The following is a 27,663-nucleotide window of genomic DNA, read 5'->3' on the forward strand; positions in this document are numbered from 1 at the left end:
ATTCGGTTGCCTATATCCAGGGGCGTATGTACTGAAATGCGCATTTTAGTAGTTCAAACATATGCCCCTGGATATAGGCAACCGAATATACAGTTCAGTAAATTAGACCTTCCCATAAAAAATTGCCAAGTTATGGTCACAGATATAGATAATAAATCTATATCTGTGGTTATAATAATTTTTATAAAAATAATAAATGGTTGCAGTTTTTTCTTCTCCAAAATTTAAGGATATTTCCCATGCAGGATGATTTTGGTGATTTTTCTGGGGAGGTACGGAGTACCTAAAGCTAGAGTATCTAAAGAACATATTCCGAAGGGAATAGGCCTTTCCAATAATTAAAATCCGTCTCGAATCAAGTTTAAGTCTAATTTGCACAATGCACATACTACTATGGCACGATTCTATTCTCAAGTCTCAACAATCAGATACGCCATGCGTTGCACACTGCAATCACCGCCACAACTACTTTGATAAAATATGGTAAATGATAACAGCATTTACCGACAACAGTCAACATTGAAGTTTGAACATTCAGATTTCAGCATATTGCTATCTAATAGTAATCAATTCGAATAATAGGCATTTTTCAAAAACAAATTTTGTATAATTCTTTATACTGTTCCCTATTAATTAGAAAAATGGCCGATCAAAATATTCTGGACAAGTCTATGAGAAGCGTTTTCGGTATGATCATTTTTACTTACTCCATTTATGCATATTTTACAATTTACCTACGGTCCGTCTAAGCTATTAAATTTATTATTTCTGCATAAAATAAAACAGACTTTTTAAAGTCTGTGTCAAACTTCTACACTTGTTATAGTATACAGTGTATATTTTATTCAAGTTACAAACGTGATTAGAAATTATTTAAATGATAATGTGATTTTAAAATATTTTTGTATTATTTAGTTGGAAATATTCCGTATGAAGCTACTGAAGAAAAACTCAAAGATATATTTAACGAAGTGGGACCCGTTATATCTTTTAAGTAAGTCAAATGTACAACAAATTAATATGATCAAATTAAATATTTGTTTCTGTATTTTCCAGACTTGTTTACGATAGAGAAACGGGAAAACCAAAAGGCTATGGTTTTTGCGAGTACAAAGATCAAGAAACCGCACTTAGTGCCATGCGTAATCTCAACGGCTATGAAATTGGCGGCCGCACTCTTCGTGTTGATAACGCTTGTACAGAAAAATCAAGACTGGAAATGCAATGTAATTATGAATTCCTTGTTGTATTTATGTTCTAAAGTGAAGTTTAAAATTATATTATCTCATTGTATTGTTGAGTTGCACAAATTTATCAGTGAATAATGATTAAAACAAATCTAATAACATGTTAATTGAAATATTATATTAAATTAATTTTTTTATTTAATAATTTTCAAATAACGTTTGAGTAAACTAAAAAAAAATAAAGAATAATTAAATTATAGTAAAATAATTCCTTATTATTTTTATAGCTTTTATTATGATAACATAATTTTAGTTAACTTAAAACGGTGACTTTTTAAATTTCGATTATAATTTTTCCAATGAATAGTTATTAGTGGTTTATTCGAAATTGTAATAAATTATTTTCTTAGTAGTATAATGCCCAACTCTGTTGTTATAGTTAAAATATTATTTTGTTGATAAATCATTTGTTATTTACCCATTTTTTATTTTATTCACTTTTTAGCTTTAATGATGGGAATGCCTACATCAGAAAATCATTATGGTGAAGCTGTGAGTGCTGAAAAAGCACCTGAACATATAAGTAGTGCAGTCGCTTCTTTGCCGCCGGAGCAAATGTTTGAGCTCATGAAACAAATGAAAGTCTGCATACAGGTAAAGTCGAGTAATATTGTTGTGTATTAATAATAAAGAAAGTTTAAATACATATTAATTTGATATTTGGCGTAGAATATTTACATTTATCAATTGTCTTGTTTTGGTTTATGAGTACAATTATTATTGTGGTTTTTTTTACACCTGATTCCAGAATAATCCCGCAGAAGCTCGTAGTATGTTATTGCAAAATCCGCAACTTGGCTACGCATTGTTACAAGCACAAGTCATAATGAAAATTGTGGATCCACAGGTCGCCGTTGTTAGTAAAATATAGCAAAACTTTAATAATTTAGACAAAATTTGAATAAATTGTATTTCAAACAATTCATTATTTAAAACAAATTATTTATTATACTTAAAAAAAAAATGCTTAGGTTATACTTGTTTGTTTTTATTTAACTGCACGGTAGACCTTTAGGAAACAAATATAATGATGAATTCCTGTTAATTGTTTATGTCGAATTATTTATAGAGCATGTTGCACTCGGCACACAAAGTGCCTCCACCATTGATTCCAAATACTACAGTGCCCACGGCAACTGTAAATTCTGTACCACGTATGCCCATCAACGATGTTTGGACTCAGCCGAAACCTACAAATCCTATTGTACAACCTCACACTCTGCCCGGTATGTATTGTCTATTTTATATTTGTATTACCTTGTAAAGTTTTAGAAATGGAAAAAATAATTAATTCCCCAATTTACAGTCTCTCCATTTTGTATTATCTTATGATTTTAGTTACCCAATTTATTTTCTATAAATAACGATTTTTGTGTTCAGTTGAAGACATGGACCTGAGGCAAATGAATCGTGTACGAGTTATGGACCAAGATCTAAGGCAGCCACCATCACAAATGCCTATCCCGCAGCCAATAACTTCAATGCCCATCGACCCAATGCCTACTCAACCCATACCGTATGTTAACCCTAACCAAATACTTTTTATTTAGAGAACACTTTGTCTCAAGAAAAATTTATAAATAATCTTTTATCGATTTAGAGTTTCAAGAGATCCACGAGCTACAAACATGGACTCTGATATACGTCAACAATTTACGATCCGGGATCCGAGAGCGGCTTCTAATATTTCTGCACCTTCAGTAACAGTTCCACAAATGCCTTCTCAACCATTGCAGCCATCACGTCCTTCGACCGTTCAGCAACAACCCAAACAAGCTTCATCCACCGACACTGAAAAGGTAAATTATCTATGTAATAATCGCAGTGCAGTGTGCTGTTATCAATGACTGGGTTTTCATATCATAAAAAAGTTAAATATATGCATCAATATTATTTATTCTAAAATATGTTTTTGATTCTCTTCAGTCGTTAAAATAAAAAATAATAATAAGACAATAAACTAAGATATTTTTTAACTATAAAAATAATAATGTAACCCTTAAAATATTTATAAACGTCCAAATAGGTTTTTGTGGAAAATAAAATTCAGCTTATTATTAGATTAAATTATTAGTTTGAGTAAACTTATTACTCTCATGAACTTCATTAAAAACTTATTTTTTTATTAATTGAGTGTTCTGGGATGGCAATAATATATATTTTGTCTCTTAAGCCGATTCTCCAGTAAAATAATGACATTTTTTAGTCTGCTTTTACCAATTATTACTTTTTAGATTGATTGAAATCTATAAAATATTATATGAAATCTATACAACAAAATAGATGCTTATTTATAATTAAAAAAAAAAAAATTACATTTTTTATAGAGCAGAAATAAAGTAGTGTCTATTTTAAATAATGTTTGCATATAATTATTTATTGAGTACACCATATTAATTAATTTTGATTTCTGTGTATTTCAGGCTGCGTTGATTATGCAAGTATTGCAGTTGACCGACGAACAAATTGCAATGTTGCCAGTTGAACAACGGCAGAGTATTCTCGTTTTAAAAGAACAGATAGCTAAATCTGCTCAAAGATAGTTGTCTTAATAGTTAATTTTTTTTTATGTACTAAGACCAAATTGTCTTCTTATAATTTCCTTTTAAATATCATCTTGAATATCGGATAATAATTTTTGCGTAACAATTATAAACCAATATTTTTATTAATGTTTTTATTTTATTATTGCTTCAATGTGATAGCAAGAAGCTTTTGATTTTATCTAGATGTTTCTTTTTTTGTGTGTTAAGTCACTATAACTTTTTTTCCAATTGACTGATTGACTCGAATAACACCTCTATAGATCCAAAATTGTATGTGTTTTGTACATTGGTGTGTCAAAAGTAGAAATAGTCAACTCCATCATCCTCAAAACCAGGAAAATCCGAAAAATAATTTGACCATTTTTTTAACGGTCAACTTTGATATAAAGTATATAATTTGCTAATTTTTAAAAAAAAATGTATAGCATTTTCATTTTTTTTATTTATAAATACTAAAACTGTGTTTATATAACATATTATACATAATATAAATTCAATTGCTAATACAATCACTAATACAAAATATTTTTAACGACAATAATTACAATATTTACAAATTTAACGCATAATAACAAGTTTATCATTCGATGGATAAACAATGATGTTTATGCTTTACGGCATACATAAAGTTTAAAGTCTTTGAACAAGTTTGAATACCGCATCGGTAACTCTCGACGTTTGCAGGTTTTTTGCTAATATGATCTTTACAAAATTTCAGTGCGCACGGGTACCATGGTATAATCACCTCCATTGTACACAAACAGTGCGACCACACTTTTCCGGTATCTCGACATAACCTAAGGTTGGATCTAGGGGTCATATTCATATTCACGACCGATTCTAATAGACTTCCCAAGTACATGCCTGCAATGTAAGCAAAATTATTAATATAAAGAGTTAGTTTAATTCAATAACTTGACAATAAGTAATAATTATTACCCCAAACAGTTAACGGTAATAAAGTTATAAAAAAAATTAACAACACTATATTGTGTTAAACGAGAATTGACAAATATTTTGCAAGTAATATACCCGGTACGGCAGCCCATTTATCGATGTCGACTTTCCTAGTAAATGTAGAATCGGGTGCTTCTGAACATAACGAATAAATGTGTTTTGAAATATGACTACTATCTTTTGGTTTGATTTTCATGTCTATTGTTATGTTGAAAATACCTTTATTTTCTTCGGCAACTCTTATTGTACCAGGATTTTTCTAAAACATTTTTCAACAAAATAAAATTAACACAGCATCAAATAAACCTAACCCAACCGTTTCTATGCCGGGATGGATGGTTAATCTTTAAGAAAGAAGGTGACTCTTATTCAATGGACGACTTCCCACCCGGTAAACAGAGTAGCCTACAACTGAGTATCAAACTTCCGCCTTACACACTGGGCCAATCGTCTTTCTCAATAAAATATTTTGCCTCAATATTTAAACTTATTAAAATTATTTTTGTAAAATTTTCTATTTGCAACACAGCCCTTCAAATGCATTAAAAATTCTAAAATGGATATTTATTTTAGTATTGGCATTCGGATACATTTAGCTAGCCACAGTAATAAACTAATAACCAATATGAAATATTTAACACAAAAAACGAAAATGTTAAAATGTATTAATTACAACTTGATAACTTCTTATGAAATATTAAATTTGAATAGTAGTCAAAATACGTATAAATACTAAATTGAATCGCTGTATTTCTTACTTGTCTGAGTTTAGCCATAGCATCTGGAGATATATACTCATTTGGTTGTATGTGGTTGATAAAACACAATATTTGATAGGGTTTTTGGCCTCGTTCTTCTTCCCCTGACAATAAAACTTGCACAATTTGAACTTCCTAATTGTTTAAATATAAACCAAAATATTATTCTATTTGATTCATTTTCCAAAAAATATAAAACCAATACCTTCTTGGCTTAGCGACGATACTAAATAAATTTATACCTTAGTAAAATCAATGTGTTGTGTAATCAACGTAGAGTCGGGTAATTGTAATTCCAAAGTAATGGCATCATCCGTTATATTGGCAACAATTGTCTCTTTTATAATAATTCCGTTCTGAAAATTTCAAAAGGCTAATAATTTGGATTTTTAACACGTTTTAATGGCGGAGCAAGTCGACCATTTTGATCGAACACTATTTTTTTTTATATAGACAATGGTCTACACTATTTGAGAAGATGATCTGCGTACCTGGTTTTTTACGTTTATCACCAAAGAGATGACAAAAAAGTTGTTGAGAAGTGCGATATAAATACAAATTAAATACAATAATTTTGATGTTTGAATGACGTTCATTTCTCTAAATAATGAGAAAGATAGAATTTTAAATTCAGTCTATTCTCGATTTATTGCCTAAACTACATAAATTATTTTTTTAATTATTAACCCCAACAAAAGCGCAAGTAAAGCGACAGTAGCATTACATTATTTACATTTTAAATTTATTAAATTTGAAATTTGGATAAGTTACAACTAACATTGTTCAAACTACAAAATGTTCACGAGATTCATGATAAAAAAATGTCTTATCACGGATATCGCTACGGCCCACAGTTAAGTAGTTCAGCATCAATAAGGTGGCAACCAGTAAGGCGACAATTGAGTAAACATGAAAGAATAAAAAATATTAGTCCTCTAAAAAAAGTATTTTACTCTCCTTCCCAGTTCCCACCAATTTTTTTTCATAATTTCTTGTTTTTGATCTATAAAAAAAAATATTTTTTTAGGAACCAAACTAAATAATGTAAGACAACCACACTTTTAGCTGGAATACTGAATAGGCGGTGATAGTTCTCCTCTATTTAGTGTTAAATTTAGTGATTTAATAATAATTCCAAGATATTTTTGGTTCGCGCAAAAACTATTTAGATAAAAAAAAAATGTTTCTGTAGAAACGATTGCGACAGTCTAAGCTCTACTCTTATCTCTTATATTAAAAATGCAAAATTATAAAATAAATAACCTATTATCTAAAAATGATTGACTTTTAAGTCTATATATATATATATATATATATATATATATATATATTGACTTTTAAGTTCATATATATATATATATATATATATATACAATTTTAAATTAAAAAATAATGTTGGTCTTGTCCCTGCAAGCTCTTTGAAATTGTTTTAATATGTATTTTGTCTTGGCTACAAATCTCCTCAATTGTATCAAGTAATTAAAATGTAGCAATGACCTTAACTTATTTAAATTACGCTAATATTTTTAAATCAAAACAACACGTTCATATTACATAATTGTTTAACAAATTAAAAAATACAATTTTAAAATGAAAGTAGGTAAATGAAATAGTGTTCCCACATCCCAATTATATCAAACACTTCAATCACGTCTAGTAGTAGTAATGTCAAAAATATAGTATTTTATACCGACATTTTTAATTTCAAGCTGATAAATGTTTGAAATTGCCTTTCAATTTCAAAGTGGAAGTGGTGAAAATTAAAAATTGTTGGTACAATTTCTGATCTATAGATTTGCTACATGAAGAAATCGATTCAGCGGCCTAAGAGATATCATCCAGATAAAATACATCATTGTAAGAACAATACTCCTCAGCTCCTCGTTTAAAACAAGTTTAAACTATTAAACATATGATGAGACATTCAAGAATTATTCTAACATACATAATAATTTTGTTCGTTTTGAAAAAAAGTGTACACTAATTAGAGTAGTGTACACTTTTTTCACACCTACTCTACGGTCCTTGTGAAAAAGTGTACACTTTTTGTCAAAGCAAATAAACCTAATGTTTCAAACGATAACGTTTTATTAGTAGAGCTTTTTTCCCCATTTGCGGGTTTTTTTTGCGAACAAATATTTTCGGTGCATATTTCTCTATATTATACAATATTGTAATAATTCATATTTTAATTTTTAATATAGAATTAGAATACTTGAATATTGTTGAAAATTGAATATAAATAGATGGGGGCAACTGATAATAAAAATATTACATTGTTGTGGTACTTGTGGATTTTTCCATTGCGGCGGGTACCGCGGTAGGAGTTAATAAAATATCGCTTATCTAACGCTGGTATCATCACAATAGTTACTGATAGCGCATGCGTTTTGTAACCCTCCGCTCACCCATCGCTCATTCATCGCAGGGATAACCGCTGGCGAACTTTCTTTCACTTCAACCCCCCTCGATTCATTCAATTCGATTCATGTATTTCAAACGATCCGTCCGCGCAGGTTCAATTGGTAATGAATGAAACTTCTCAATGTAAGTATACCGTATACGACGTTTACTTCATGAACGAAACCGATGGTCGGCGCGGTACAGTTTTACCTTGTATTTGACCAAAACAAGTTTACTGTTTGTTGTAAACAACAACAACCATACTGTCCTGTATGGGCGATGAAAAGCGACCACCGATATTATAATGATTACTATCAAGTCCAAAGGTAAAACCGACGTGGACAAAGTGTCCGTAAACGGTATCAACGACAAGCGGCCAGATCCCGGTCCGAATAAATTACTACAAAAAGACATGGTGATGTCGGATCGTGCCACCTATAAAAACGGTGGATTCGGCAAAGACGACAGCCGCAATAACAAAACCACCACTGGAACATATTACAGGGGTAATAGGTTTCTGATGAAGAACCGTTCATATGTCACTGATCATGGACTGACGTCTCGTCGATACAGTGACGATTGTCCTAAGAAACGTGATGAACTGTTTGAATCAAACAAATCTGTGTATTATTCAAACTATCGTTCAAATGGTGAGTTATTTTAAATTTTATTTAGATTTAAAAAAATTCAATTTAGATGTATGATGCCACATGGTGCAATGTTATTGTGTAACATTTTATATTTGTAATTTTGACAAGAAGTTGTTTACAAGCAACAGTGTGTAGACACATATATGTATGAGGCACATACTATTTTTGTCTACTGTATACAGTTATCTTATATCTCAACATCGTATTTTATGGAGAGGGCAGGCAATTGAATTTTTGTATCTTGTATCTTGTAACTGAAATAGTCTTTATGGACAATAATATTGTAAGCACTTGTACGTGAATTACAAAAAGTTTTGGATGATTGCTTATTTGAAATAGTAAAACAAAAATAATTAAATTTATCAAATACATTTTGTATAAAAATATCCACATTGAAATTTTTGATAAAATCCTAATGGTTTTAAATTTTAATTAAACCTTTAAAAATTATCAACAATTTTTATTACTTACTTTCTAATGAGCTATATTTTCTTGAATTATAGATGATGATAAAATATGGTTCAAAGTTTTTATAACATTATTGTAAAATTATTAATTCTCATGAGTTATTTATGAATAATTATGTCTTGCGTATAAACATTGTGTAATTATTTATGATATGATAGTGTGTTATGGTAAACAAAATATAATTTATAAATAATTAAATCTGATTTTAATTTGATGATAATAGTAATTTCTTTTTTATGTATCAATAGATTTTAAATTTAATTTAAAAATATATAATATTATTTACACTTAGATCATGTCCTTTCAAATAAAAAAAAAAAAATATATATATATATATATATAAATAATGTATAAGTTTTAAATTTTATATATACCTGAAATATTTGATTTTTTGAATGACTAGAATAGAAAAAATAAGAAATTACTTTATACAAGGGGACAATACACCCATATGTCCCCTTGTATAAAGTACAAGGGGACATTTGGGTGTGTTGTCCTTATCGTAAAGAAGATTATAGAGAATACATTGAAGTAGTTTCAGCATGTTATAAAAGGACATCAGAGCGGTTAAAGACAGTATGCAAAAGGAAAGAGAAATTAAAGGAGACCAAAATAGGGATGGTTCGACATATTGAGAGAAAGTTAATGAAAGCCATTGTGTACCTTGAAGACAAAAATATTGTGTTAAATGAAGATTGAGAATGTGATTGGCCATTAGTGTTTGCTTATTTCCTTAAAAACATCCTCAGTGTAGAAAATAATGCCCCTAAAACACAAACTTTAAGTAAATAGTACTTTTTTTAGAAAATTACTCTGGCAACAATGGTAGTCAGTCTGAAGACTCGAAAATTTCAAAGATTTTAAGAAAAATGGTAAATGAAGAGGATACTCGGACGCTGAGCTCACTATGCAACCAACTTCAGGTATTTTTAATTTTTGTAATTTCATTTTCATAATAAACAAATTACTCATTCCTAATATTTTTTTTTTTTTAGGAAGCTTTTTTATTGCAAGAAAATAGAAAATACATTAGACGAGCTACCGATGTTATAATTGAGTATTTGTATGGGTGTTTGCAAACATCTGTTTCTTCTAACAGTAAATGTGCAATTGCAAAATGCTTAGGGAAATTCGGACATGCCTTACAGTATGATTGCAAAAGGTATGAATTCATTTTTGTTTTTCTAAAATATACAGAATTAATTTTTTTTTTTCTTTAGATACATTGAGTTAATGTTTATTAAGTATAACTCTGAACGCAACAAAGAAATTAAAACATTAATAATGTTAGCATTTTATGAGGTGAGTTATTAACCATATACTCTGTTATAATCTTTTTATGTTAATTTTGTATGTACGTTTTCAGTTGTCTTTGTTGGATAAAAAAAAATCATATTTGGAAAATTTAGCACCGGTATGTATAATAAATTACAATAATGTTTTATTTAATTTTGAATGATCGACTAGAAAAATAAATAGGCAAACTTTTTTGTAAATTAATTCTGGTGTTGTAATTTTATTTAACATAAGCTTTTTTTGACTAACTAGTTTTTTTTTGTCGTTTTTGAGCTTATACTGGAGAACATGCATATGACTTTAGAATCCATCGATTCTTCTGAATTAATTACAATCACTGCCGATGTTGCTATAAATTTTTCTGATGTCTACTGTCAAGCATTTGAGCCATTTTTCAAGGTTAGTTCTTTTATATATAATATAAACACTAGACATGAGTTTTAGTGCTTAATTTTTTTTTACTATATAGTGTTTGGAAAGTACACTAAAAAAATTAACCCTTTTGCATTCATTAAAAACGTACGCGTTCGTGTTCATTTTTTATGAATAGTAGATAAAATAATTAAAGAAGCATTCTTGTGTATTTGCAAATGTTACAATATTAGTTGATAATATTCACAATACGGATGCATTATGTGATACAAATTACATGCTTTTAAAATATAATAATAAATAATAAAAAAAAATCTGAAGCAGGTATGTTCATTGTTTAGAACAATGAATGCTAGTTCATTTGCCAATAGAATTTTAGAATTGAAACTTGGTAAATAGATAATCTGTATTTTTATTATTTATAGAACACATATATAAAATTACTATTAAGATTAAACCTTTATACGAAATTATGTGATTGTTGAAATTTCTTTTTTACATTTTAAAAATTGTTTTTTTCTCAACTGGGTTAATATTTCACAAATTTTTTGTGTAAAAAAAATTTGGTCAAAATTTTAATTTTTATCTGTATGAAAATGAGCATAAAAATTAATGAACAAAAATCATTGATGTTCAATAAAAAAACTGAACGCTTTCGCAAGTACGTTCTTATAGTTTGTTTAGGAACGTATTCTTTTTTAACTATTTTTTACCAAACACTTGAATTACATTTGTATGACTTTTATTAAACATCTGACCGAAATCCTTAGGATACAGTGGACATACTAGTTGGATGGCATATTGATACGTCTCAATCTATACAAACAAATAAATGCATTTCAAACTGCATCTATCGTCTATCAACATACTGGACAGCTGACATGAGTTTTACGCTGAGTTTGCTGGAACAACTATTAGACGATATGTCCTCAATATCGAGTGAACTGGAACAAGAAAAAAAGAACACAGACGAATTTGATGGAAAATTAGATAAAATTCTAGCTTTCATCAGGTAAGCGATTAATGTTCATTAATTGTTTAGTTGTGGTAAATCGTCCCCCCTCTCCAATTTGTTATTCACACATACTTTAAATGTTTTATAGAGTATTTTGTACGGTGGCAGAAAGCGTCGGAGAACATTTAAGTCCTAAAAACTCATCTGTAGTTTCTTGGTCTTTTATGAGTAATGCCTTGATGGTTGTTATAAAAACATTGTTGAAATGTATGAACATAATAACTAACGAAAATATTGTTGAAGCAGGTAATGAAATTTATTTGTTACATACAATTAACTATACATGTAAATATATATTTAACCAGTCTTTTATTTATTTCACAGCAAACAATTGCGTTTGGTTGATTTTGGATATTCTTCAATGTCAGATGCCATCTATTAACGATTTGATGCTTAAAGTTGTTGAATTGCAAATGTCACGTGCCAATGAGTTTAGTCTAACCGTTATTGTATCAATGTTCAGAATGATCTCAAAGGTCAGCATTTAATTTAATTTATTATATGTTTGCATCGTAATAATATAATAAAACTTAATACTTTTAGGTCATAAAAGAAGGTAGTACAAACTTGTCGAAAGAATTTATCGAATTAATTTTGTGTCGTGATTCGCGTTTGCGACAGTTGAGATTTGTTCCATCTGTAAAATTACATGACGCCTATATTGCTCTGTATCAAAGTCTGTTGAGCATGAAAAATGTTTCCTTGGTACTCATAGTTTACAGGTAATTTTGTTTTTTATCTACTTAAATTATTATGTGTTTAACTCGATTCGAATACTTTAAGATACATCACTGGAGATTTAGAAAAAGCCTGCCAGACATTTGACCAAAACTTGCCTTCATTTTGTTCCGATAACCCGTTTGACGATATTGATTACACAATTGAAGAAGCGTCTGTTGTTTTTCACATTACTCTAAAATCTCTGACGGTCATTGGTAAAAATATTATTTTATTTTCATTCTTTTGATATCTCTCAGTACATTACTTTAATTTAGTTGTATATAATTTTCTTTTTAGCCAACGACAGTAATTCTATAATTGGTATGTGGGCGCTGCAGCCAAGTATTTTTGAGTTGTTGTCCACAAAATTGGATCCAACAAACATAAACATAAACGATTCACTTCGTTACTCTTTAATATATTTATTATACTCCCATTGCAAGAAGTGAGATATATTATGACATCAGTTTTGCTTTGTTTTCTATTCCAAATCGTTAATTAATTTCAGGCATTCCAATTTCATCGCTAACAGTTCACTCATAACAGCTGTAAGATCAAACGAGAAGTCCCAAACGAGCGTAGAAATCAATTCCCACAAAAGTGGAAATCTGGTCAAAATTCTCAACATGTTTGAAAAATGCTTAAAAATAGTAATAATTAAAATCTATTAATTTTGCCAACACATGATTTAATTAGTATACTACGTATGTGTATTTAGAATGTAAACACGGACTGTAAGCAATTGATTTTGAAGTGGATTTATGAACTACTCGTGCAAGCAGATAGTGCGAGTTATTTAAATATAATTTTGATGGCTCCCGAAGTTATTGCTATCATACATTCTTTGGTTTACGCAACATTGAAGTACAATGAATTAGTATTGTACGAAGGAACCGCACGAATATTAAATGTTGTACTTGGAAATCCCACATTTTGTCAGTCAAAGGTATTTTAAAAAACTACTAAATAGACATTGTATAGAATATTTAAACCCTTATCCATAGTAATAATACACTATGTGTATACATATTTTGGCAAAAATGTTGTAGTCTTCAGAGCTAGCGATAGATGGAGACTCAGTCTGAAGATGACAGCATTGTTGTTGAAATATGTATACGCATAGAGTGTATTATTTGTTGTCAAATATTAAATAATTTTTTATTTTTATTATTATTATTATTATTGATATGTAACATTTTTCGTAGCCTGTACTAATTGTGGACATCTTGGACTTGTGTCTTTCGTGTGTTAATCTCATTGACGCTGAAGTCAACAAACAGTTTTATGGATTAATCCATAAAATATCGCTGTTCACAGTTGTACATAGTTTATCGATATGGTCCATGGTAAGTTTAAAAAAATATTGTAAAGTAATAATAGTTCTTCATTATTTATTGTTCATTTATTTTGTTTTCACAGAAAAACAAAAGTAAATTCAATAAAAAAATTAAGAAAATGATGACTTCACATATGAGACGTAAAACTGTCGTGACACTACATACGGAATATTTTAAAAATTACATGTGTGAAATGATCGAACCAAATAGTAATGCCAGGTAAATGAAAGCTATTTGTTTTTTTTTATAAAACAAAATTAATTGTATTTTTTTTTTAGTAATTACAACAACTACTGGTTGTTGGATGTGGTGAATGGTTGTTCGGTGGAGAATGAAACTGGCGAAATGGAGTTTTTGTCACACGCTCAACAGTGTCGTATTCTGTTGTATTTTTGGGTAAATTGGGAAGCCGCTAGTTTTTGCGTTACCAATCGTCTTCGCACCCCATTTGGAAAACCAAATTCTACTTTTCGTGTTATTGAAGGTATGTCAAACATTTATTATTAAAAATTAACAGAAATTATTGTAAAAAATGCATTGCAGGTGGCATTAAATCGTGGGCCCGTGATTCCATTATAACATTGAACGATAATACTAGAGTCAAAACTACAGAAGGCGAGTTGAATAATTTAAAACACACAAGAAATTTAGTAGCCTTCATCGAGTGTTTAGAAAAAAGTGTGTCTAACGCTATCGACGGAACCGCTACGGCGTTGCCGGCTGCGCAAAAAGTAACTACCTCGAAGAAACTGTTGTCCAAAAGACGATATCATAACAACTATTTTTTTATTATAGCCAGTCCGTCATTTCTTTCATACCAATAGGAACACATGTTACGAATGGAATTCTACCATACGCAGTGCAATGCTCGCAGTGTCGTTAAACTCAGGACTCAGCTCGTGCGCAATTCGTCATGGTCACCATCTTATTCAACATTTAGCCAAACAGAATGAACTTCCTCTCAAAGAATTTATCTTGGCCATAGTTCAACTGGCATGGGCTTATTGTAGACTTCGTGAATCAGATTGTATCTATGGGTTGTACGTGTGGTGTAAAGAAGAAGTTTTTTTAAAACTTCCATTTTTAAACATATTGGCTAACCAAGCTAGTGGAAAGTAAGTTTTTGAAATTATCTAAAAAAAAGTTGAATATTCCATTAATAATATGTTATATACTTATGACAACAATATAATTAATTAGGTTCGAAGAAGCTGCGGAATCGTATGTTCATATGCTCACAGACAGTTCTGACAAAATAATTATAAATCTTAAAAACGTCCCAATTCACGATATTAATGGTCCTATGGAAGTGTTACAGAAATTTATCGCAGAACAGGTAAATGTCATTTAATATTATCATTTAAATTGTAAATCTGTCGTTTATGATAATACGATAATACACATTACAAAGAGAAAAAAAAAATAAACTAATTAATGAAGATTAATTATTGTTCTTATTTAATTTATAAATGCTTAAAAATATCTTACTCTTGAATTAAATTTTCAGTTGAAAGAATGTTACCTGTCAATTTGTGATTGGAAACCTTTAATCGATTGGACTCAGAACGAAGAAAATATTTTATCATTAAATTGCAAAGACAAGTTCTTTTGGCAAAATGTAATTTACGTTTTATTTGAACTATTCCAAGTGATTATCAGTTAGTTATAATCTGGTGCATACATTTCTAGAGACACATATCGGCAACCAGCTTACAAGTCATTAATGATTTGGAGGAAGGCAATTGTGATTTTATTAACAATTTAGTTAATTGGGACTTAAATAGCACATCGAAAATTATCAAAACCAATTGGAATTGTTACGATCTAATTAATGAAATCAAAAGTAAATTGGTGTATATAACATTGAAAGCAAACTTTTCAAATGGAAAATTAGACGAGTATGTATTCTAAGAAAACAATTTTTGTATTACAGATTAAAATTTTAATTTTTTTCCCCAGAAAATATAAGCCCATTGTAGAAGACTGTCACGAGGTTATACGTAATATTTTTCAAGAAAGCTTAACAGACAGCCTTTTAGAGTATTCACAAGAAGTATCTGTACTTTCCTATGCTATAAATTCTTTATTGGAAGACATACCCATTCAGTTAGATTTGGTATATAAAAATAAGCTGCAATTCAAAATATGATTTTAATTTTGAAATTTAATTTTATCTACTTGATTTTTCAGATCAACGAAATCAATATAAAATCAGTAGGATCTAATTTAATAAGCCAGACTTTGTTTTGGACAAAAATCCTTGAAAATAAATCATACAGCAATCACAAAAAAATAGATTCTAAATGTGATGTCTCAAACTTGTATTTAAAGGTAAATTTGTGTTGGTTATTATATTTATTAAAAAATCAACCATACAATCTTTTTAAAATTGTATTTATTTTTATTTTTAGCTGGCAGTCATAGCACGGAAAGAGGGTAATGTCAATTTAGCGACTCGAGGAATGCTTCAATATTTACGATCAACCAAAGCTTACGATTTCATAGATTTATCCAATACTATGTCGGATAATAAATCAGAGTCTGTTTCCACACTTCTGCAAAGAATCGGCGAACATCTCGTAGATGACGCCAAGGCGACATCATGGCCTCAAAATCATGCTATAGTCGTACGACAGTTTTCCAAATTAGTTCATCGGTAAATACACTTGTACATTTATTACAAAATTAAAGGTCAATTTTTTTTATATACATGTTGTTTTTTATTTACAGGTGTGTTTCTCAAGATTTGGGAATAGAAATGTGTATGAAATCTGGATTTAAATTATTAGAACAAGCGCAAATAGATGATAATAGTTGTCTCAAAGAACAGAGTGCACGAATGTTGATAACATTAGGGAAATGGTTAAATTTGGGAAATCATAGTTTTTCAGATAAATCCTTGATTACGTCTTCGCTAGATAAATCAAACATTTTGTTAAATTTTTCTAACGATAATTTATCAAAAACTGGTCAACTCATTCGTGAAGTTATAAGTAAGTTAAAAAATTTTAACATTAAATTTAATTATGTGACGACTGACACAAAGTCCTAACATCGTAATATTATCCAATTCTAGAATGTGATGATACGTTAGTAAACAATTTGGACAAACATACTTTGATGATCGGTCAACTATTGAGAATATCTGTGTCATATTGTCCAACCATGGCAAAAGCGTGGAACGAATTGGCGGGCTGGTGTTACAAGTTGGGACGCAAAGTTGTGGACGAAGCGTACAAGCGTAACACCTTTTTATTAAATGATTCAGAAATGGCTAAAGTAGATGCTTATATTCCTTCGAGTGCTACAATAGAAGATCGAGAAAAAGTGTACGAAATTCTCAATGTTTTAACATCGTCTCCGCCACAACAAGATGATGACGATATAGGAGTATGATTATTTGTGTTGTATAATTAATTATTATTTTATACTTATACTAAAATGTTATTGTGTGATTATTTATTATTTGTAGAGTGAAAATATTTATACCACTGAAATGATAGAATATCAACTACAAAATGTTCTTTCTTTTGAGGAAGATGAGTTAGCTGGACTCATTGACTGGTGGAGGAAATCACATTCACGAATTTACGGCTATTATCAACTATCTGCTCAGGCTTACTTTAAATTTCTGCAACTATGTGACAACCATCAAGTAATCAATTTAATAATAATATATTGAAAGTCATAAAAAAATGAAAAATAGTTTGATTTAAAAAAAAATATATATAATATGTTACAATATTTTCATTTTCATTCTATTCTTGTGTGTGTTTAGGAAGAATCAATTGCAGCCACTCTAAGACTATTACGTCTCACGGTCAAACACGCTCTTGAACTGCAAGGCTCGTTGGAAGAAGGATTGAGCAACACTCCAACAAAACCGTGGCGATCTATTATACCTCAACTATTTTCGAGACTATCGCATCCAGAACCTTACGTTAGGCGCACCGTGTCTGAACTGCTTTGTAGACTCGCTATCGATGTACCACATTTGATTACATTTCCAGCAGTAGTGGGCTCTGATACCGGTCTTAGGACTATAAATGAAATGCCGTCATCGAGTATTCTAAAAACGTGCAAAGAAATAGGAGATGAAACTAATTCGGTTGGCGAAGATTTGGACAGAATGAAAATCGATGAAGACGATGACGAGGACTTGAAAATTGGGCAAGACGAACAAGCTATTGTTTTAGAAGATTGTTTTCATTCCATGGTCAACACATTATCAAAACAGGTTTTAAATCAGTTAACGGTTGGTTTTTTTAAACATTTTTTTTAATCATTATGCGATTGTTGTGTGTAGGCCGGAGAAATGATCACTGAAGTACGAGTTTTGGTGTCGGAATTGCGTAGAATCACATTACTGTGGGACGAACTATGGCTGGGAACATTGACACAAAGGCAGGCTGACATAGGCAGGCGTATTAGTCAACTAGAAACCGAGTTGTGCAAGACTGAAAATCATCCCCATCTTTCAGACTCTGAAAAAGAACACATCGCTATTGAAAAATACACAATATTACTCAGACCAGTAAATATAATATTTGTATACAAATTTTATATCTGTACATATTTGACATCGTTTTTGTAGATTCTCTTTATATTTGAACAATTGCACGCAATCACATCTATCAAAGCTGAAACGCCACATGAAGAATGGTTTCAAGACAAGTTTGGTGAGTAATATTTTTGACGCCTCTTACTAAAACAAAATTATTTAAGTGTCCTTACCAAAACTTACACGTTACATGTTATGACAAAAACACACTTGGTTTGTGTAGATAAACATATTAGTCTTTGCCAGAAAAAGCAAACGTCCAAGTCTTGGTTAAGAAGTTTAAATGTTTTAGTTATTGTAAGGGGTATCAGTATTTGAAACTAACTTTATGTAAGGTTATTAATTTCTAAATTGAATTTTAGGTTCTTATATTACACACATGTTGGATAAACTACGTAGACCCGCGGATTCGTCAAATATTAATGTACAAGACGTATGGAAGTCAATTAAAAATTTACAAAGTAATCTTCAGGCTCGTATAAGCAAGCGAGGGTCATATTCGTTAAAGATGGACACTATCAGTCCAGTTCTAGCCAATCTCAAAGACACCAAAATAGCTATGCCGGGAGTGGAGCGAGTCGTCACCGTTGCTTCCATTAACAACAGTGTGGCCATTTTGCCTACGTTCACCAAACCGAAGAAACTTATATTCTACGGGTCTGACGGAAAAGTGTACACTTACTTGTTTAAAGGCTTGGAAGATCTTCATTTGGATGAACGTATAATGCAATTGTTGTGCATCACAAACACGCTACTCAGTGGGTCTTGCGAAAAATATCGAGCCCACCATTATCCGGTCATACCATTAGGACCGAGATCGGGTTTGATATCTTGGGTCGACGGTGTTGTACCCATATTTATGTTGTACAAACGATGGCAACAAAGACAGGCTTCCAATAACGACGGTGAGAATATATACTTGGTGACACATTATGATTATGTTAAATTTTAATTTAAATTGTTACAGGAGTGATAATGCGTCCTTCAGAATTATTCAACTCAAAATTGGCACCACTATTAAAAGAAAACGGTATATCTAATATGGACAGCAGAAAAGAATGGCCGTTAAATATCCTCAAAGAAGTCTTAATATCTCTGATGAATGAAACGCCCAAAAATTTACTTTCCAAGTATGTTTCATTATATATATATAAATATAATGTATTTAAGCATATTATATTAAACAAATTGTGTTAATTATTTTTTAAAGCGAATTATGGACACAAAGTGTTGATTCGGGGTCATGGTGGCAATCGACATCACTCTATGCAACATCATTGGCTGTGATGTCGATAATTGGTTACATTATTGGATTGGGCGATCGTCATTTGGATAACGTGCTTGTTAATCTACAAAGTGGTGAAGTCAGTACTTTATTGAATGTTTGAAAATAAGTCACTAAAATTTGTTTTTTATTTTGCTCAAGGTGGTCCACATCGATTACAATGTGTGTTTTGAAAAAGGTAAAACGTTACGCGTTCCTGAGAAAGTACCTTTTCGATTGACTCAAAACTTGAAAGAAGCGTTAGGCGTTACGGGAGTCGAGGTAAAATACTGTATATTTAGAAAAAAAAATGATTTGTCATTATTAATTTTGTTTTAAATTCTGTAATACATGAGTTTTTATTTTTTCCAATTTAATTTTCTTAGGGGAAATTTCGTTTGACATGTGAGCAAGTGATGAAAGTATTAAGAAAAAACAAAGAAACCCTATTGACGTTGTTAGAAGCGTTTGTATATGATCCGCTTATTGATTGGACACCTGGTAATGAAACGGGCTACACAGGCGCTGTTTATGGCGGCGGTCGTACCTTAGTCAAAGAAAATAGAATGAACAGGAGACAATTGGAAAAAGAAATAACTCTGGCAATGCTCAACGTCCGCATTACAGAAGCTAAACACGACTGGTTGGATAATAGGTAATTAATTTGTATAATTACTAAAGCTATGTTGTTTTTACCAATATTTTAACAATAATTAACAATTATTATAAATTTTATTAAATAATTTACTTAACTTAAAGTTTATATTTGTTTTCTAGAGAAAATATGTTAGCGTCTTTGTCGAGTATAAATGAAAGTATTAATAATTATTTGATGGTACGCGCAAAATTGCAAAAGATGGAAGAAGGGTTGGCCGAGAGCCATCAACTGATGGCGTTGGTTAAAGAAGCTGAAGCGTCTCCAGTCGGCCAACATCCGTTGTATAAACTTCCGGAACGTTATTTTACATTGCAGCAAACGCAAAATATGATGATTGGTTCAACCATGTCGTTGAGACAGAAAATAGAAGATTGCGATTCAAGGTTGTCACAATATGAAATGGCCATGCATTATATTGCTGTTAGCCAAATTCGTAAAATTATCGAAAAAGAAGATTCAAAATCGCGTCACGTATTCAATTATCTTTTACAAGAAGACGTAAAAGAATTTTTACAGAATGCCGGTCAAACAAGTTTAATTGAACAAGTAATTTTTTTATTTTTTCAGAAAATAATCATTAATTAGATATATTTAAAAATGTATGAATTTTTTACAGTGTATGCAATCCAATGACGATATTACGCTTTTGTGTCGACAACAAAATAAATTCCTCACTCTTTGTTTACGTATGCTCTATGATGTACAGTGCTTGGCCAACTTGTTTCCAAAATCTCACGTGCGAAATCACCGTCTGACCTACTATCGTCAATGGTTGCGGCTACTTGTGGATTGTCCAACGATCGCAATGTGTGAACAAGTCAAAGAAGAACATAAAATTTTGTACCTGGGTATTCCAAATGCTGAACCACCGACGCCCCAGACAGTGGCCTATAATATGAAGTTGCAGCAAACGGCATCGGATGCTAGCCAGCGTACAGCTAAACTTATCGAACAGTTTAGATCAGTTGAAACCGAAGTCGAGAGAATGTGTGCACTGTTAAACGATGAAAACCCTCTGGTGAAATTTAACGAGAACTCTAATAACGGTTTAGAAATTGTTATTGCCACAAACCTTTGCGCGATTAATAAAAAGTTTTTAATGATGGAAACGTCCGCGTCAAGTAAATATTGTCAACTTACGTAAATTATATCATAGACTTCAATCATAATCCCAATGTCTATATTTGTTTTAGATGCGGGAACTCGAATATTGGACATGACTTCCAAAGACGGAGAATGGATTTTGGTCGATATGTACATGACTACGACTATCGCTGTTAGAATGGTGTCTTCAGTACTTTCCGACAGTAATAACAAAAACGTTCAAGTCGACACAGATTTGTCTTTGGCTTTCAATTGTTTACGTACGGTCCAAAGTCTTTATTGTAGTTTACAAGTAAGTTACTTTAATTAAATACAACAAGAAATATTTTCTTATACTAATTTTGAAACACTTTTATGAAGAAAATAAACTTCAACTTTGTCGATATCATTATGCCGGAAACTATAAAAAAATTATGTGTTGAAGAACCTAGTACTATAACGATCATTACTGAGTTGAACAATATTATCAATAATTGCACAATAGATGTCAATGACTTGATAGAACAACTCAACGTGCATCTCAGACACGTTATTATGGGAATGAAGGTAATTGGTTTGTTATAACTAATCACAAATATTGTTTTGTAAAACTTGGTTTTTGTTTCTCTTAGTCTCCAAATGAAGGTTGTCAAACAGTTGTGCGAGATGTTCGAAATCAATTTTACGATCTTATCAAAAAACAAGACAAATCCGTTCTGACTCAAGGAGAAAAGCTTTTGGTCGGCTTTTACGGCTTATTCGAAGACGTCACTTTAGCTAATGACAATTTTATCAAAGCACACTCCAAACTTAAGATTCCCACTTCCTGGAAGACGGTTGATCAAATTAGAGAAGCGAAATCCTTACTTGTATGAGTATTAGTAAAAAATATGATTGTAAGTAAATGGTATTCTTTAAACTTGTCATCAATTTATTTTTAAAGGGAGCTGTAATGGATGACGGACCTTGTAGTATATTAGATGATATAATGTTCTTGAAAGCACTTCTAACCATGAAAGAGGTGTTTAATATGTGTGCTGAAATAGCTATCAATTTCGGAGGGAGGAATTCTCAAGGAATAAGTTATTCTCAAAATAACGAAGAGGTCATATCGAAACCCGTACGATGTTTCGCCGCCGATTATTTAACAAAACGGCTGTTGGGATTGTTTTCGCACACGGTAGCTTTGACTATTGGTTTCTTGTTGCAACACACTGGGTTCAACATTAACGGTAAGATTGTAAGGCTGTTACATTACTGACATTTTTTTAATAATTTTTTTCTCCGTTATTACAGCTGAGTTGGAAAAAAGAGATATTGGCGCCGACAGTAAAGTGCCTTTGGAAGAACTGTGTAAAAAATGTATAGAAGAAGGAATTAAAGTCGGAAAATTTAATCGCAATCAATCGCTGGACCTGTCGTCGGTATTGACTAAATTAGAAGACGCATGGAGAAAGTCCGAGTTGCGCAATCATCTGAGAATAAGAGTTCATCAGTCTGATAACAGCGCTCAACGATTAGCATTACAATATGCTGCTCACTGTTGGTTACACGCAATTCCCTCTACGGGACTTATAGACAAAATATTTATACCGGGTGAGTTTCTCGCTGGTTTTACGATAAAATTTATACAAATGGGGTCAGTCAGACCAATTTTGATAGTATTTCTTCATTAAAGTTAGTCTTGAAAAAGCTAAGACTATAGTTCTGCTTAATTTAAATGGGGTATTCCACACAAAATCATTTCCCCCTTTTGGCTTTTGTATTTTTTCTGGAAAAGTTCTGATTGTAAGATTTTAACTCTTAAAACTTGCACTTGGTACAAAAGTCTAACAAGCCTCTAGTTAAAATTGTAGCCATTGCAGTTAAAATTACTCTCTTAGCGTATAATAAATTTATTGTCTTTGACGCGTGTCATACAGATCGAACAGCAATTCTTACGGAATTAAACAATATTCTATCGCCACTGGCCGTTATTCAGTCACAAATCATGGAGCAAATGGAGCATAGAAGTTCACTGATGACCACTGTTGAGCAGCGGCTAAAATGGGCTTCTGGTGCAAATCCTTCTGTTGCTGAAGTAAGTATATATTTCACTTCTTAAGTTGTTACCTCTTTGTCGTTACACAATTTCTTGTTATTAGATAACAAGTAATTTTGAAGATAGAATGAAACACGAAAAAATGATCATCGATGGCAACCAAAGTTTATGTTCAACTATACTAACTGTGATTAACTCGTTGCTTCAAACCGAATCGTTGCTTACACGCACTTCGGAAGCTATCTCTGCTGACATTTCGTTTTTACAAGTAACAATTATTTTCCAAAAGAAAAAAAACCATTTACTTTGATAGTAGATAAGCAACAGTTTATTATTATTATTTGTATAGTTGGTGGAAGATTATCAAAAAGCGTGTTACATGGTTTCTAATATTGGAATAACAATAACGCCTGAAGAAGAAACTCTTATCAAAATAGTTCCAATCCCACAAGGACCAATCGAGTGGTCCTGGTTGAACAATGCTGTCAGTGTTATTTCAGGTAATTTAGAATGTTATATTTTGTTTAGGGGATTTTTTTTTTTATAGTTATGGTATTAACTATTGTGTTGTTATGTTGCTGTTATAGACAACGTCCAACAACTGATAGCTGCCCAAGAGCCGTTAAAATCGGAAATTAATTTAATCCAAAAATCAATCAACGACCAAACAAATATACTCAAATCCACGTTGAATTTGCATAACAAAATCATATCCGATGTTAGAGTGTTATTGAAATCATTATCAAAAGTGAGTTCACTTGTTTAAACAATAGTTTTTTGGATTAATTCATTTTAACTATCATTTCTGTGACTTTGTTACTTACATAGATTGACAATGTGGGCACAGCGAGTATAAACTACTTGGCCAAGTATTGTGCTTATTTAGAGCAAATGATGTCTTTTGTCGACCAATTGACCACTCCCAATGAACTGACTATGCAACCAATGCAGATTTTACTAGAAACTGTTCAGACGTTACTAAAGAAAACACGTAAGTCATAATACTGCTGCTAATATTATTAAGACACCACATTCTAGGTATAATTTATTTTTTATTTTTTGTCGTCAGCTCTTATATATGATGATTTGTTGACCATCTTGGGTGAAAAAGGCTTACTCGTTAAACAAAATAAGCGTCCGCCGCTAGTCCGCCAAGATAGTATTTGCTTGTCGCCAAGAAAAGGACTACCGAGAGATCCACATACAGGAAAAGGTATGCATAAATAATTCTTTACAATCGGAGCCCAGAATTGATGACCTAATAATCATTAATAATGTACTAAAAAAAAGTATAGAAAAGACTAATAAAACAAATTTCATTATATTTTTTTTTAAATTAACAACCATAATTGTCAACTATTTTTTTTTGAAAAAACGCTTTCAGATTTTTTTTTTAATTTTGTGATAGTAAATTTGTAAAAGTACGAATGGTTCAAAATTATAATATATTTTTGAATTTAAATAAAATTTATTCGGTTAAAAAAATAATTGATTATTCGAATAATTTTATTTGTAATTTTTAATTAGTTAATTTCTTTAATTAATATGTTTTAATAAAAACGTAAAAAAAAAAATAAGTAGTTATTTTAACATAATTTGTATAAAATGTTGTGTAAAACAAAGAGCAAAAAATAAAATAATAACTGCAAACACATTGAGATCAAGTTCTGTCTATAATATGTGGCCCTCTGTTTTTGATTTAGCCGTTCAAAAATGTAACGCTTATGCCGTGAGTGTTTGGCGTCGAGTCAGAATGAAGTTGGAAGGAAGGGATCCGGATTTAGGTCGTAGATCGACAGTCACTGAACAGGTAATATAACTAGAAAATATTACTGATATTTGTTTTGTTTTAAATTTTTGGAAATCTAACAGCATCATTTGTCCAAACAGGTCAATTGGGTGATAAACGAGGCTACCAGCAATGATAACTTGGCGCTGCTGTACGAAGGCTGGACGCCGTGGGTGTGAATAATGAAAATCATAGGCACTTGGTAGTGCCGACTGGGGATTGAAACATTTAATATTATTATTACGACAAATCATTTGATCATGCAATACCTAATGAGTATCGTGAGCAAAACTACAGCGTTGGGTCAGCGCAGTGCGATTGTCGTTCATAAATAACTATAAAAAAAAAATTTTATTTCCAAAATAATGCTCAACTTTTGTGCTGTTGAGACCGAAACAGCTAAGCAAAAAATGTCGTGCATATCTTAAGTGGATGTTTTAAACGTTGTCTGCATTTAAAGGCAAAGTCATTGAATATATATGTCGTAAAAAGTGCATTATTATTGTGGGGTGTTGATCGTTAATTTATTTTTATTTTTTCCTTTAGCCTTTTAGCTATTTGATAATTCTTAATTTATAAAATTTAGGCCCATGTTGAGTATCTAAAATACCATTTTTTTTCACAGCATGCTTTTCTTTTATTCTATTCATTTAAGTATAGATCATTATTTATTATAGTACATGTAATTTTTTACATCACAAATTTCGCGTCAAAAAACAATTTTAAGGTGACATTTATTTGTTTAATTTTCAATTTATTTGTTGTAGAAATTATACTAAAACCAGTAAAACAAAAGCAATGTTAATGTATTTATTTTTTCCAAACGAGTTTCTGATATGTTAATGTTCATTTAATATATATAAATAACACTAGTAATTCTAGTCTGTATGTATATGAGTATTGTGTTTTACTCGAAACACTAAATGTATGAAAAAAAAGACAAAATTGCAAATGATGGAAACAAATAACAATTGTAACTAATTCTGTAATTTAATCTTATTAAATCTTCATCTGTCATTAGTTTTCTTTTTTAAATACATTGTATCTTTTTTTAATTTTTAATATGAAACAGTATTGTGAAATTTAAGGTCAAATAAAAAATTTAAAAAGAAAATACATTATCTTATATAACTGAAGTTTTGTTTATCAAAAATTTTTATAGAATCCACTTTTTTCCTAAAAACTGCGTCTGAATGTCAAAATATATTACTATTTTACTTTAAGACAAACGTTGGACGACTGAACAAATTAACTGATGGCACCCATGTTTTAAGAACTCAATTCAAAATTTGGCGGGGATAAGCCTAACGTGGCAACAAATTACTATATACTGGCAATTAACCCTAATTGTATCCAGTCTAACTTAAAAAATACTATTTGAAATACATTATTGCAAGCACAATGCACTAATACGAAGTGTAGTGTTAATTAATGGCAACACAGACAGCAAGGCATAAAATCGATTTTTCAATAATATCGTAAAAATGTTTTCAAAATAATTTTTTTCTGCCCGCCAACGGTTTATTGTATACAAAATAAATGACAAATTATATTTTTGATACCAAACATATTTTTTGTTTGTGTTGTCTGTAGTACTCGTCAGTCGTTGGTTCTAATAATCACCACAAGGGGATATTAAATATTAAAAAGTGAGTTTTTTATACAATATGGGTTTTAGTTTCCAATGGTTACATCAATAAAAATACAGTAGTCTTATAGTAGTAGTATTTTTGTTTGTTTTTTGTTCCCATACTTACGAAATCTTAAACCATTAAACCGATTTTTTGTGTAGTAATCAACAATTGTACCTGATAGGTACTTTGTTCACTCCTTCCCTTAAAAATCGGAAAAAAACCATCCAAAAAAATGCGTATTATATTTTTTTTAACAATTACAGCGCGCGTTATATCTTTTTTATTAAGAATCAACATTTCTTTTTAAAGTGAATCAGCGGATATCCGAAAAATATTTCCATGATGTATTAATTACAAGAACAACGGCAACAAATTACGGATAATTATTATCCTTAATCATATCCCTCCAATACTCAACAAATAATTGTTAGCACATTGTAGCTTCTACCATGTAGTTATTGACTTTTGTACTTTTACCACCTGGCATCGTATCGTTTTTTTTTTTAAAGTGATTTTATGGCTATGAAATGAAGTAAATAAATATGATTGTCGTCTACATTTCAAAAAAGACAGTACAGTGCTCTAGATTCTTATGTTATGTTTGTAAAGGTAAATACAAAACAATTGCTGTTGTTCATTACTTTTCTGTCAAAAGTCTAGGTCAAAGTAATTTTTTTACCAAAATGAATAGAGTATGAAAGTCATATTCACAAATAAAATGTTTTTCTCTTTGTTTGGATGTGCATTAAATAGTAGTGCGAAGTACTTCATACATAAAATATATTTTAATATATAAAAAATAAATAGTAGTTAAACTCAATTTATTATAAAAGGGCTTTTATTAAGTAGGTACCTATACAAATT

The 27,663-nt window shown here is 30.7% G+C and overlaps 3 protein-coding genes across 3 annotated transcripts; 2 read left to right on the forward strand and 1 right to left on the reverse strand.

Moving 5' to 3' along the window:
* Window positions 1-483: 483 nt before the first annotated feature.
* LOC126834457 (cleavage stimulation factor subunit 2) lies at window positions 484-3,919 on the forward strand. The gene is made up of 9 exons (XM_050566384.1): window positions 484-687; window positions 916-994; window positions 1,057-1,226; window positions 1,693-1,841; window positions 1,996-2,103; window positions 2,317-2,473; window positions 2,628-2,763; window positions 2,848-3,046; window positions 3,671-3,919. The coding sequence occupies exons 1-9, from the start codon at window positions 642-644 to the stop codon at window positions 3,788-3,790; spliced, it is 1,164 nt and encodes a 387-aa protein (XP_050422341.1). The 5' UTR covers window positions 484-641; the 3' UTR covers window positions 3,791-3,919.
* Window positions 3,920-4,275: 356 nt separating this feature from the next.
* Window positions 4,276-6,329, reverse strand: LOC126834462 (out at first protein). The gene is made up of 5 exons (XM_050566392.1): window positions 6,000-6,329; window positions 5,751-5,864; window positions 5,509-5,643; window positions 4,826-5,009; window positions 4,276-4,657 (listed from the first exon to the last, which is right to left on the reverse strand). The coding sequence occupies exons 1-5, from the start codon at window positions 6,102-6,104 to the stop codon at window positions 4,374-4,376; spliced, it is 822 nt and encodes a 273-aa protein (XP_050422349.1). The 5' UTR covers window positions 6,105-6,329; the 3' UTR covers window positions 4,276-4,373.
* Window positions 6,330-7,923: 1,594 nt separating this feature from the next.
* Window positions 7,924-26,194, forward strand: LOC126834146 (serine/threonine-protein kinase SMG1). Its single transcript, XM_050565867.1, has 51 exons — window positions 7,924-8,561; window positions 9,834-9,952; window positions 10,025-10,191; window positions 10,250-10,331; window positions 10,396-10,443; window positions 10,599-10,724; window positions 11,468-11,709; window positions 11,801-11,958; window positions 12,037-12,188; window positions 12,256-12,434; window positions 12,496-12,647; window positions 12,730-12,877; window positions 12,941-13,082; window positions 13,151-13,378; window positions 13,638-13,778; window positions 13,852-13,988; window positions 14,048-14,253; window positions 14,313-14,500; window positions 14,565-14,884; window positions 14,970-15,105; window positions 15,277-15,387; window positions 15,459-15,667; window positions 15,729-15,885; window positions 15,960-16,100; window positions 16,181-16,425; window positions 16,500-16,762; window positions 16,846-17,159; window positions 17,242-17,424; window positions 17,548-18,006; window positions 18,076-18,303; window positions 18,364-18,448; window positions 18,693-19,235; window positions 19,298-19,460; window positions 19,541-19,694; window positions 19,757-19,876; window positions 19,981-20,249; window positions 20,372-20,798; window positions 20,869-21,373; window positions 21,446-21,648; window positions 21,717-21,902; window positions 21,968-22,204; window positions 22,279-22,567; window positions 22,632-22,931; window positions 23,258-23,415; window positions 23,480-23,644; window positions 23,726-23,876; window positions 23,964-24,124; window positions 24,205-24,367; window positions 24,446-24,589; window positions 25,080-25,186; window positions 25,267-26,194. The coding sequence occupies exons 1-51, from the start codon at window positions 8,216-8,218 to the stop codon at window positions 25,342-25,344; spliced, it is 10,335 nt and encodes a 3,444-aa protein (XP_050421824.1). The 5' UTR covers window positions 7,924-8,215; the 3' UTR covers window positions 25,345-26,194.
* Window positions 26,195-27,663: the final 1,469 nt, after the last annotated feature.

The sequence above is a fragment of the Adelges cooleyi genome, unplaced genomic scaffold (assembly GCF_023614345.1).
Source record: "Adelges cooleyi isolate 19-005CV unplaced genomic scaffold, UGA_ACOO_1.1 ACOO_flye_CR_arks_rails_tigmint_CR_PRNA_21, whole genome shotgun sequence".
Classification (NCBI taxonomy): Eukaryota; Metazoa; Arthropoda; class Insecta; order Hemiptera; family Adelgidae; genus Adelges; species Adelges cooleyi.